The following is a 12783-nucleotide window of genomic DNA, read 5'->3' as shown; positions in this document are numbered from 1 at the left end:
GGACACCCCACAGGTAGCTACCGGGAGCTCACTGGCTGCTGCAGATTAGCTCCTGCATCCCCTAGAAGACCTGGGAAAAGATCACAAAAAGATCTGCTTTATGGTTTTGTAAAAAAGCTTTTGTTCGATAGGATTTTCTCTTAATTAATTAATTAAATTCATTTATACCCCGGTTTTCTCCCCAGATGGGGACCCAAAGTGGCTTACATAATTCCCTTCTCTTCCATTTTAGACTGACAACAACGTTGTGAGGTAGGTTAGGCTGAGAGAGAGTGTGACTGGCCCAAGGTCACCCAAGCGAGTTTCCATGGCACACGTGGGGATTCGAACCTGGGTCTCCCAGATACTAGTCTGACACTTGAATCAGCACACCCCACTGGCTCTCCTCTCTTGTTTCTCTGTGTTGCTGAGCTTGGTTGCCATGTTGCGTTTCTACGTCAGAACAAAACTTAGTAACAGGGGGAAGTAGTTTGGGATATTTTTAGCTACTCAGAAGAAACTCTAATGAAAGAAAATGTTGGTGAGGTGACCCTTGGGCGAGAGTGTCTTTTTGGGATCTGAGAGACCCAGGTTCAAATTCCCACTCTGCCGGTGTACTTCACTGGGTGATCTGCCTCGTAGGGCTGTTTTGTGAGGCTGAAGCAAATGGAGGAAGTGCTGGTCTTAAGCCACTTTGGGGGGGAAAGTAGGGTATGAATTGCTAAATAAAGGCAACGCAATCGTGGGGGGTGGGGCTCCGACTGGAGAAGAAAAAGGAGACAGCCGGAAGGACGGTTTGGAGAGCAGAAAGCGACCTGACGGTGCTCAGAGACAAGACCAAAGGGGCCGGAGCGGCTGATTTAGGGGCTGCAGGAGGAAGGGCGAGAGGGATCCGAACGGCCTGTCCCAACCTCCGCCGGAAGCAGCACAGGCGAGCCGTTCCTCTCGTCCCCCGCGGCGGGCAGCGAGACAAAACACGTGCTGCCGTTGCCTTGCGAGGGAGTTTGCCTCGCGGCACCCGCCAGAGCCAGAGCGGGGTCGGAGCGGCTCGCAAGAGGCCATCACGTAGGAAACCTTCCGGGGAGGGGGAGGGGGAGGAGGGCGGCGGCGGCGGCTGCGTTTGGGGGCTGCTGGGATGCCTAGCTAGAGCTGCCTGAGAAGAGAGAAGACGAAGGAGAAGAAAAGATTGGATTTATACCTCGCCCTTCACTACCCGAAGGCGTCTGAGTGGTTTACAATTTCCTTTCCCTTCCCCTCCCCACAACAGACACCCTGTGAGGTAGGTGGGGCTGAGAGAACTCTTTCGAGGACTGCTCTTGAGAGAACAGCTCTGGGAGCGCTGTGACTGACCCAAGGTCACCCAGCTGGCACCACCTCCACGTGTTCCTAATCACTAAACCAAACCAGCTTTCTGAAAGGAGATCTGGTATGGGGAAAACAAACAAATGTCCTTGTTCTGCCACGCTCAGCGGTGACATGGCAATCAAGAAAGGGTCTTGACTGCAGAGAGGGTCAAGCTCAGTTCTCAGTCATGTCCACAGAGGTCTGTAGGGCAAGAGGAAGAAGCCGTGGTCTGCTGAGACTTGGAGAGAGACAGACCATGTTCTCCCCAAGAAACTGGGGGACCCAGAGGGCAGGCTTAGCTCCCCCTCTTCTTTGTACCTATCATCTCACCTTCCTTCCATATGAGCCTGCCATTATCTCCTGCGGGTGGTAAAACTCTGTGGTGGTCAGGGCAAAATCCTTCTCTCCAGTATGGGGTATCTTAGCCACCTCAAAGAGGGACCCCAAAATGTGTTACAACATATGGTGTCTCTTTCCATTACTCCCCTCCTAAGGGAGGGCATTTTTAAATTCAGAGAATAAGCAGCCTTGGAGTGACACGAAGTTTGAAGTCTTTCTAAGAATGGGATTTTTTTATTTATTTATTTGCTGTTTTTAAAAACTGCCTAATGGTCCAGGTACCCCTCTTCTAGGTTCTCTGGCTATTTGCAGGATGCAGAGAAGCATGGGCTTGCAGGCACTGTGGGGGGGAAAGAAGCGCTCTTCCTTCTTTACCCCAGTCTTTCTCTCTCTAGAGCCTGGTTATTACCAGGATGGCGAGTTCGGGATCCGTCTGGAAGATGTCGTGGTCGTGGTAGAAGCTGAGACTAAGGTGACGCTCTCTTGCCTGCTGTTCATTGATTCTTCTACGGTGTCCAGCCCACTAATGGTGTGCTTGGCACAGCAGCTGGGCAGTGTGAGCACAGGCTTGGCGCGGCAGTCACCGCAGAAGAGATTCTGCAATGGACTGAGCAATTCTTTGGGGGTCTGGTGTCTGCCTGCATTTTCCCCCCCCCCCCCCCCCCGCTCCCCTTTCTAAGGCCCATTTTGCTTTGCAGGACTGGAGGAGCGAGTGATATTTCCTGATCCCAGAGCTAGTTGCCTAGAAAGGGGAAATTACGACCGGCCATGTTGAAAGAACGGGGAGTTCTTATAAGATGGGAACTAAATGTGGGGCCAGTAGGATGGCAGGAGGGCTTATCCACACACGGCTTCAGGGGCTCGTCCACAAACACACGTGCATTTGGACCACTTGATTCCCAGCTCCTGGAATACCCTCCTCTTGACAACTGACAGCTGAACGGATTACCAGACTCCCGCCGACAAGGACCTGCATTGGCAGAAACACAACCTGTCTGTCTGTCGTGTTCAGTCTCAGTTACCCACTTGTGGCTCTCATCTGGGGAAGGAACCCTGCCGTGTGTGAACTTACCATGGCCAGCAACACCTGTTGGCAAGACAGGGCACTGGCCAGAGCTCAGGAGCTGCCTGGGCGCCTGCTGCTGCCGCCGCTGCTGGCACCGACAAGGATGCATTAGGGAGAAAGGAAGGCACCTCCCACCAGCCTGCTCTGGGCTGGGAAATTCCTGGATATTTGGGCATGGAGCCTGGTGATTGCAGGGCTTGGGAAGGGGAGGGGCCCCAGCAGGGTATAATGCTCCGAAGCAGCCATTCTCTCCATGGGAACCCATCTTTGTCATCGGAGAGATCTCCACCTGGAGGTCGGCAACCCTAGCCTCCGTCTCTTAAGCCACAAGAAGCGGGAGGGGAGGGGAGGGGCCGGTGTGGAGGAGAGGAGTGCTTAGAGGAGGAAGGGGGTAGTTCCCCAGAGCAAGTTTATACTCCTGTCCACCGTGGCTTGCACAGATCTGGAGCCGTCCCTCCAGTTTGGTGCAGGAGTTCCTCCAACAAGTGTGGCTCTCTGTTCTTTCTGTCCGCTGCAGCACCAAGTGAGTGAAACGCCCTACCTAACTTTCAAGGTCGTCTCGTTGGTGCCCTATGACCGGAATCTTATTGATGTGCAGCTTCTGTCGCGGGAGCAGGTGTGTAGGGGCTAGGGCAAAGTGGTGTGGGTTGGGAACCCAGCGTCACTTGCAGTGACGACCTCTTCCTCTCTCTTCTCCTCCTCCAGATCCAGTACCTCAACAGCTACTACGAGACCATCCGCAAGCACGTGGGACCTGAACTGAAGGGACGGCAACTGCATGAAGAGTACAGTTGGCTGCAGGAGCACACAGAGCCCTTTTCCCACGCTCCTCTGATGGTAGCCTCCCTGGGCACCCTCGTCATGAGCACCCTGGCTTCTACTCTTCTGACTGGTGCGTAGGCCTGCGGGGCACCCGACACTCTCTCGTTGCCCCTCGCCCCGACTCTTAGGCCTCACCTGTCATTGCTTATCCACCTCAGACCCTGCCTGACTTTGGCTTCTGGACATCTTGGCCTACCTCACTGCTACTATCCCTTTTCTCTGGGATCAAATTGTACAACATCTTCCCCGAAGACAGAAGATGTACCAAGGCCTGTCTTTGCTTCTGAACCGTTTCTAGCTGAGACAGAGCAGTAGAGAGGGGGAAAGAGGATATGCAGACTTCCCTGCGTGTGGGGAGGGTGTCTGCGTCCTCTGCTTTGCACAAGAACCTTCCTTCCAAGTCAGTCTTGTCTGTTTATGACTGTCAGTGGCTCTCCGGGGTCTCATGTTGGGTCTTTCACATATTTTGAACTAAGAAGGGAAACTAACTTAACCCTGAAAACTAGGATCAAGAACCTAAAAAGGTAAGTCGAACTGAGTAGAGGGCAACAGTTAAAACTTAATGTATAAATAATATATAAAAATACATATATTTATGTGTAAAAGATTAAAAACAGATAAGGGCCCAATCATACCTCGTGTAAAAATTCCAAAATCATATATAAACAAGGGCCAGTTGACTTGACCTAACACATTTCAGCCTGTTAGGGCCTTCTTCAGAGGTCAAACACAATGAGGAACACTGGCCACTGTTGTGTTTTCCAAATTTGCTGGCAAATTGAGTGCAGCACTTTAACAGCAGCATCTTTTAAGACTTTGAATATACCATCACCTCGACTAGCTTTGTTGTTAGTAATGCTTTCTAAGGCCCATTTGACTTCGGATTCCAGGACGTCTGGTTCAAGGTCAGTGATTACACCGTCGTGGCAGGGCCGGTTCGCTCACTAGGCAAACTAGGCGCTCGCCTAGAGCGCGCCGGCCCTTAGGAGCACCAAACTGGCACCCGGCCCCCCGCCAAAAGCCCTGCAACTTTCTTGACCGGGTGGATGACTGCTGTGTGCCGCCGGGTCTTTTACTGCACTCAGAAGCGCAGCCGTCGTCCTCTTGGAGGAGCAGGAGCCGAGGAGCTCTCGGAGGAGGGGAATTGGGGGGGAGAGCGTTAGTTTCGTTTTCCTGCTTCCCAAAGCCGCGACATTTCCCTTCCTGCAAATTGATTTTCTGTTGGCGCAGAATGGTCATCAACAGTTGCTAGAAAAGGGTGGAAGGCAAAGCTTGGTGGGGAGATGCTGCCTTTGGCCGGCATTTGCAGCCTCAGAGGGAGGAAGAGAGACCCTTCCCGCTGCTTTCCAGGGGACTGGCAGGGGGGCATCCCTGGGACCAGGGAGAGGCTTCCCTGCAGTGCTGGGGGGAGAGGTCGGGGGTCTCCAGCGAATAGGGTTGAAAGGAAACTTGGGAAAGCTTCCCCCAAGGAGAAGAAAATCACCCAGGGAACCGTGGAAGGGGGGGGGGGTAGGGGTGGCAGAAACCCTCCGATTTCCCCTAGGAAGCGAAAGTAAAACAAGTCGTCCCCCCCGCCCCACCCCGCGTTAAAATAAAGTCCAGGCAGACAGGAAAGCAACACAGGGCCAGGTACACACAGGAGATTTTTTTTTTTTTTTACCAGCCCGAGTTTGCAGAAAAATCCATGGAAGAAAATTACCAGTTTATATGTTTAGGAAATGGATCGGTGGCCAGGGGCCTAAACACTAGCCTAAGCCCCGCCTCCAACTCCCAGCAGCCCTCAGTCAGGCTTGGAGGAGCTGGAGGTAGCACGTGCTGCTTCTGCCGCCATCAGCCAGAACTTAGGGTAAGTTGGTTGGGGTGTAAGGAGCGGGGGCTTGTTTCAGGTGGGGTGGGGTGGAAGCCTAGGGCTGCAGCCACCCAGGAGAAAGCAAGCACCAGGAACTCTTGTGCTGCAGGGAGCACATTGCTCCAGGATACAGAAAACCCTGGGCTCACTTTCTCCAGTGGGTGTGGGTGTGGCTGCGCTCTCTGTCCCTCTCTCTCTTTCTGTTTCTCTCTTTCTGTTGAGGTGTGTGAGAGCTGGAAACGAAAGGCTGGGGACCTGCTCCACCCCACTCCAGGCTGCTTCCCTTGCAGCCTGACTTTCTTTCCTTTCCCTTCTTTCTGTCTTTCATTTCTCTCTCCCCACCTACTAGGTTTTTCCCCAGCTCCCCCCCCCTCCCCATCTATTTGCTTTCTTTCCACCTTTCCCCTCCTTACCTCGCTAAAATAGCCCTGGTTAGGGTTGCCATATGCTAAACGATATTTCACTGATATTAATCTAGAAGCAAAAGAATGATCAACCTATGCAATCTGGATTTTTAAAAGTTATTGATTAGTTTTGAAATGAGCTTCAATATTCCAGATTGCATTGGTTAATATTTGTTCTTCATTGTGTTTGACCTCTGAAGGAGGCCCTCACAAGCTGAAACGCTTCAGGTCAACTCCACTGGCCCTTGTATAGATATGATTTTGGAATTCTTACATGAGGGATGATTGGGCCCCTTGTGTGTTTTTTTAATCCTTTCCAAATAAATACATGTATTTTTACATGCAATTTATGCATTAAGTTTTAATTGTTGGCCCTCTAACTCAGTGTGACTTACCTTTTGAGGTTCTTGGGTCTTTAACATCATCAGTCCCCTGATCCTTTTATTTGGAAATGCCGAGGAGTGAAACGAGGACCCTCCTGCATACAAAGCAGATGCTCTACCACTGAGCTGCGGCCCCCCACCCCATAAATATGAAGCTGCCTTAGCTCAAGACAGTTGGCCCATCAAGGTCAGTCTTGTCTGCCGTGACTGGCAACCGCTCTGCAGGGTCTCAGGAAGAGATCTTCCACATCATCCGTCACCTGTCGTTTTTTATCGGGAGAGGCTGGGGCTTTTGCATACGAAACGGATGCTCTGCCACTGAGCCATGGCCCCACCCCATAAATACCGTGTTTCCCCAAAAATAAGACACTGTCTTATATTTATTTTTTCTCAAGAAGACACACTAGGGCTTATACCACAAATGCATAGAAATCCTGCTAGGGCTTATTTTTGGGGTAGGTCTTATTTTCGGGGAAACGGGGTAAAGGCACACGTGAAGCTGCCTTAGCTCAAGTCAGACCGTCGGTCCATCAAGGCCAGTCTTGTCTACTTTGAGCGGCAGTAGCTCTTCCGGGCCTCAGGCTGAGCTCTTTCACATCCCCTGCTGCCTGAGAAGTGGCGGATCGAACCAAGGGCCTTCTGGGTGCAAAGCAGATGCTCTGCCTCTGAGCCACAGCCGCAGGCCTGAATGCAACATAAAACGGCTGTATAGGAAAAGGGACCCCCCCAGCACATTGTTCACCGTCATATGTTGCTGCATTTTCCCCCCAGCAACCATCTTGCTTCATGACAGAATGTGCCACACCACCAGCAAGTTTGAAATCAGCCCTAGGATTCAATGATAGACACATTCCTCTCAGGGAGAAACTGTTGCTCCATAATCAAGGCTTTGGGAAGAGATTAGGCAGGAATAAAAGCTGAGATAAGTGTTTTGTTGTTTGATCACACCAGTCTGAAGTTTTGCCCTGGATCTTCAAGATAGCTTCTGTAAACAAAATGGCTTCTAGTTAAGGTGCCTCAGGCCGGTTTCTGCACTTCCCACAATGCAACAGAGCATGTACCTCCCATACATACCCCAGCTTCAGACTGTCATATCTGCGTAAATGATCGCCAGTGGACCAGGATTATCTGGACCATCGTTTAAGCACTCGGTGAACTTCTGCCCAGTCTGAGGAGAAGTGTGGGGCCATGTGGTCTGTTGGTCTGATACAAGGTCAATTACGTGCAACAATGAGTTCCATGCCCGGCCCTAGAAAGTAGTTACCAGCAGCAGGGCTGCAGTGCTTGGAAAGTGGAATTTCCCCAATCAAAACTGGAAGGAGGAGGCTGCTTTTAGCTCCAATGGGGAAAAAGCAGTCTTTTTTTTATCATACTATAACTAAGAGCAGCCCTGGAAGAGGGACTCTCCCTTCCCCAGTTGTGTGGCCCCAGTCCAATTTGGAGACCCCTCCTGGCTGAGATTTAAGCCTAATTTAGCAAGAAGCTGTCCTGGACACCCCCTCCCCCCAAAAAAAAACATAATGTGTAGTTTGGCCTGAATTCAGATACCAGCTGAATCCAAAAATGATCACATGTAACCTGATTATTAACACCATCCATATTCTGAAATTAAGACGTTTAGTTTTCGTAGCGCTGAAATTATAGTTGTTTGCGTGTATATCACGTTTTATCAAGCAGTAGAAGGGGAATGATATGCATACAAGCAATTATCTGTGGTGCTCTCCATTAGCAAAATGTATTAATTTTGGAATATTGATGCGGTTAATTATTTGGCTACCTGCGATTATTTCCATAAGTATCGAGAATATTTGGATGGTCTTCCTGATATGTTAGGCCCTAATGGGATGATGCTTTTACTGGCAGTATGAATCGTTCTTACACAGATAGCCCCTTAAAGCTATATATTTCCTTCTTTTCAATTAATTAGTGAACCTTGTGTGTGTGGTGGGGGTGTGTGTTGGGAGCACAGTGTCCTCCTTATGGCTTTGTTCTAACTTAATATAAAGGCGAAATTTTAGGCTGAATTAACCCATTCTGCTTAAAGCAGTTTTGGGCCCCCTTCCCCATTCTTGGTGTGCACTTGTGAAAAAGGGAAAGCAGAGGAGGTGGTTTTTATGCCCCACTTTTCTCTACCTTAAGAAGTCTCAGAGTGGCCGGCAATCACCTTCCCTTCCCCTCCGCACAACAGGCACCTTTCCCTCCGCACAACAGGTGGGGCTGAGAGAGCTCTGAGAGAACTGTGACGGGCCCAAGGTCACTCAGTAGGCTTCGTGAGGAAAATTTTAAATGCACATCATTCAGCTTTCTGAATTGATTCACACTAGGGCTGCCAAATCGGGCCGGGGGGCGGGGAAACCCCCGCTTTGGAGGCCCGATTTCCGCCGCGGCGGAATTGGGCCCCGGGGGAAACCCTACCCCCGCGTGCACATCACAGGGAAGTGACGTCATGACACCGGGCACACTGGGGGCAGGGCCACAGCCATTTGAGGGGGAAACTCTGTTTTCCCCTCAAATGGCTGTGGCCTCGCCCCAGCGGGCCCGGCGTCATGACATCACTTCCCTGTGACGTGCATGCGGCGCGCACGCTTTGTGCGCGCGCCCACATGCCAGGAGCCGGGCTGGAGTCCCCCGCCACAAGGGTAAGTGCCGTTTGGCAACCCTAATTCACACCCATGCAGAATGGTTGATTGAGAACCGCATTTTACTGTCGAGCAAAATTCAAGTCCAGTGGCACCTTAGACCAACATTTCCCAGGGCGTAAGCTTTCATGAATCAACGCTCACTTCATTAGTGAGCTTTGACCAAGAAAGCTTATACCCTGGAAACACGTGTTGGTCTTAGTAGTAGCAGTAGTTGTCATTTATTACGGTCTTTAGGTAAGCATACAGTTTAACCAAACATAAAATACAGTCATAAAGTTTTTGAATTTAAGAACTTTTAAGGCGCAGTTCCCGTAATTTGAAAATTAATGCACAGAATTTAGCAACTTGGCATGTAATCTTAGAATTATTATCAGATAAATAGCAGTGAAGCCTTGTGTTGGCCTTTAACGTGCTACTAAACTCAAATTTTGTGCTGCTGCTATAGCCTAACACAGCTGTGCATGTGTGCGGAAAGTGCCCTCGAGTTGCCGCTGACTTACAGCAACCCCTCATGGGGTTTTCGAGGCACGAGATGTTCGGCGGTGGTTTCCCATGGCCTGCCTCTGTGTAGAGACCCTGTACTACTTTGGTGGTCTCCACTCAGGAATTTACCCTAATATTTCAGCCATTGTGACAATTCTCTGCCCATGTACAGGGATAAAGCTGCAGAACAGTAGCTGGTAGAAAGGAAGGAGCTGAAAAGGGAGCCATCAAGCTCCAAGCACAGAACACTGAAGCTCTTGGTTCTGCTAAGGACTCTGGCCAAGTCAGGACAATAGCCTAACCCCCCTCACACCCTCCTGCTGGGTCACACCCAAAAGGGATAGAGTCCGCTAAGAGCCAAATGGCTAGAAAGTAAACTCCTTTTGGGACAGGAAGATCCAAATGACCCCCAGGGGGAACAGACTCTTCAAGGTAGATTATAAAACATCAAGACACAAGGAACCCTGTCTTATGCTCTTGTTATTGGATGGGTACATGCCATGTAAAGGTAAAGGTTCCCTTGCTCGAAAGCCAGTCGAATCCAACTCTAGGGTTGCGGTGCTCATCTCCGTTTCAAAGCCGAAGAGCCAGCGCTGCCCGAAAACATTTCCGTGGTCATGTGCCCGGCATGACTAAACACCAAGGCACACGGAACGCTGTTACCTTCCCACTGAAGTGGTACCTATTTATCTACTTGCAATTTCTTGCTTTCGAACTGCTAGGTTGGCAGGAGCTGGAACTAGAGATGGGAGCTCACTCCATCATGCGGCACCTGGGTCTCAAACCGCTGAACTACTGGCCTTCCACAGCCTGCAGTTCAGCGTCTTATCCACTTGAGCCACCGCAGCTCCACATGCCATGTAGGACTAAGCTTTTACCTAGGGACTCCATCTTGTCCTTGCAGCAGGGGACACAGAGAGAAGCCCAGTAGTGCTGAACTTTAAACGATTGCAACTTCAAGAAAACCTAGCCTCTCCTATTCATCAGGATAAGAACCTAGCGTAGGGTAGGGAAAGGGTACTGTGTGTTTTCGCCTTTTCTTTGTTCCTTTGCTCTACCTGAAATGTGTGAAAAGGCCACGTGTAACCTTTTTATTCATGCATTAAACTTTATAATATTTTGAAAGCTCTAAGTCTGATCTCTGGAAAAAAAACCTCCATGCCTGTTCAGTCCTGTGGTAACGGGATCAGGTAGCGAGTCAGCTCACCTTCCCTGGAGCTTCATAGTGGGAATGTGTGGAGTTATGGTAGATTGCCCTCATGCTAGCTTGTGGAGCGAAGTGGGCAAGCGCAGCGAGTAGGCAGAGCCTTTAAACAGTGTGCTGACTGTCTCTGGTGAGATACTCTCAGAGTTATTTGTGGTAGTGGGCAGTGTTCCCTCTAAGCTGAGTTAGTGTGAGTTAGCTCACAGTTTTTTAGCCTCCAACTCACAGATTTTTGTCTGAGCTAAGAAAGGGATGGCTCCAGAGCAAACTAATTTATGCAGGAGCCAAATCGCTCGCTCACAACTTTAATGCCAGTAGCTCAGTAGCTCGCAAAGTAGAATTTTTGCTCACAAGACTCCACAGTTTAGAGGGAGCATTGGTAGTGAGTGGATACCAGTTTGTTTTCGGCACCCCTGGGAAGTGAGGGGAAGGGACAGCGTTGCCAAGCAAAGACTTGACTCTGCCGGGGGTGGGGGGGTGTTCCAACTTCGGGGCCACCAGACAGAAGCAACAGGAGGGGATCGCGAATCCATTTTTTCACAGATGTATAAAAGAAAACGGTCAGGGATTAGTACTTCAGCCATTAATTTCAATCCCAATAATTCATTGTATTAAATAGTAACAAGCTAAGCGGACCGTGTTTGGTGAAACTATCTGCTAAGTCTGAGGACTGTCTCTCAATATTTATGAGACCTACAACCAGTGTTCCCTCTAAGCTGAGTCAGTGTGAGGTACCTCATAATTTTTTAGCCTCCAGCTCACACATTTCTGCCTTAGCTCAGGAAGGATGGCTCCAGAGCGAACTAATCTATGCGGTAGACAAATGACTCGCTCACTACTTTCATGCCAGTCGCTCACAAAGCAGAAGTTTTGCTCACGAAGACTCCACAGCTTAGAGGGAACATTGCCTACAACAAGTAGACCTGCTGAGGGTTGCTCCCTTAGCTATAATCCCAGTGCAATCCTAAAGAGTTCAAAGGGGGTGTAACTCTCTTTAGGATTGCACTGTGATAGTGGATAGTTTTACCAAACACAGTCCCCCCCTCTCCCTTCAGTTAGTATTATTGATTAAGTGATAGCCTGATAAATCCCAAAACTGTAGGAAGCGAGAACAGATATGCTTACTTTAAGAGTTGACAGGTGGCCAAGAATTCCATAAGATAACAGTCTTCTTGGAAACAGTTCTAACTCGGCAGCATCCCGCTTCAAGGACAGCCGCTTAGGGTGCCAGCTGTCCTTTGCCTGCAGACCTCCGGTTCGTACAGGTGTTACAGCTTTTGGCTGCCTCCAGTGATCTCGCGGAAGAGGAGCAGGTGGCTTCCCCCTCGGTGGTTGCCCAGAAAACTGGCCCCTCTCCTCTGAGATGCACTGCAGTGATTTTTCCCAGTGGGGTTCAGCGAGCTTCTGGGGTGGGAGGAGCTTGGGTGGAATGGCCCTCTCCTTTGCAGCCCCGCCAAGGTTTTGCACAGCTGGAGCAGATTTGGGGTAGATTTCAAGCCAGCTCAAATTCAATATTTTTTTTTAAGTGAATTTGAATTTGTCACAATGTTAACCAATAATGGTGGTGTTGGATCTCGGTAAGGGGAGAAAACAGGTTGAAATACTAATCAGATTACCTTAGCCATTGGTCGATAGAGGCTGCCTAACAGAGGCCTTGGCTTGAGGGCCAAGAACCTCACACCCAGGGACTCTCCTGTCCGGCCCTGCCCAGAGTTTAGGATCAGCAAGGAGAAGGGAAAACGTTCGCCACTGGGCTTCTTGGAAAGCGCGCGTCAAAAATCGAAATTCTGAGATTTTATTTGGAAATCTAAAAGTGCATGCTTCACCAATTCCTCAATTTATATTTTTTTAAAAAATCAGAACTTCCGTGGGTATCCTTTTGCTGAAATAATTTAACAGAGCGCCTTCCTTCTTCTGCAAAGTGTTCGAATCTGTGTCTTCAGAGCTGCAATGAGTACGCGGCAGACAAGACGTGAGATAGCTCCCCCTAGTACCCCAAAAAGGGCCGTGTGACTCTCTTCTCCCCAGACCTGTCCCTGCGGAGGTAGGTGGCCCACCCTTGAACCTTCCGGAGGCGCCTATTCCTCTGGTCCCCTTGCAGGCTTTTAGAAGTCATCAGCAACACGAAATTGCCACTTCCTTCCTGTGCGAGCGCAGGGCTAGGCCCGTCTTCTGCTGCGTGAGGCTCACTTGCTGGAAAAGCCACCCATGTGATGCAGCCGTTTCCTGTGCATTTCCTGGCCTCTGAGGTTTGACGTGCGACGGGTG

At 50.1% G+C, this 12783-nt stretch overlaps 1 protein-coding gene across 1 annotated transcript in view; it reads left to right on the top strand.

Annotated features, from left to right (window-relative positions):
• The window catches only part of XPNPEP2 (X-prolyl aminopeptidase (aminopeptidase P) 2, membrane-bound), a 50835-nt gene extending 47088 nt beyond the window's left edge, over positions 1-3747 (top strand). The window contains exons 19-21 of the mRNA XM_015406155.1: positions 2058-2134; positions 3246-3344; positions 3434-3747. Coding sequence (XP_015261641.1) covers positions 2058-2134; positions 3246-3344; positions 3434-3628 — 371 coding nt within the window. The 3' untranslated portion in view covers positions 3629-3747. The remainder of the gene's footprint in view (positions 1-2057; positions 2135-3245; positions 3345-3433) is intronic.
• The last annotated feature ends 9036 nt before the right edge of the window (positions 3748-12783 follow it).

Source organism: Gekko japonicus, unplaced genomic scaffold (assembly GCF_001447785.1).
Source record: "Gekko japonicus isolate JY-2015 unplaced genomic scaffold, Gekko_japonicus_V1.1 scaffold1040, whole genome shotgun sequence".
Lineage (NCBI taxonomy): Eukaryota > Metazoa > Chordata > Lepidosauria > Squamata > Gekkonidae > Gekko > Gekko japonicus.
The sequence above is the reverse complement of the archived record's forward strand: the minus strand, read 5'-3'. Positions and strand labels throughout refer to the sequence as shown.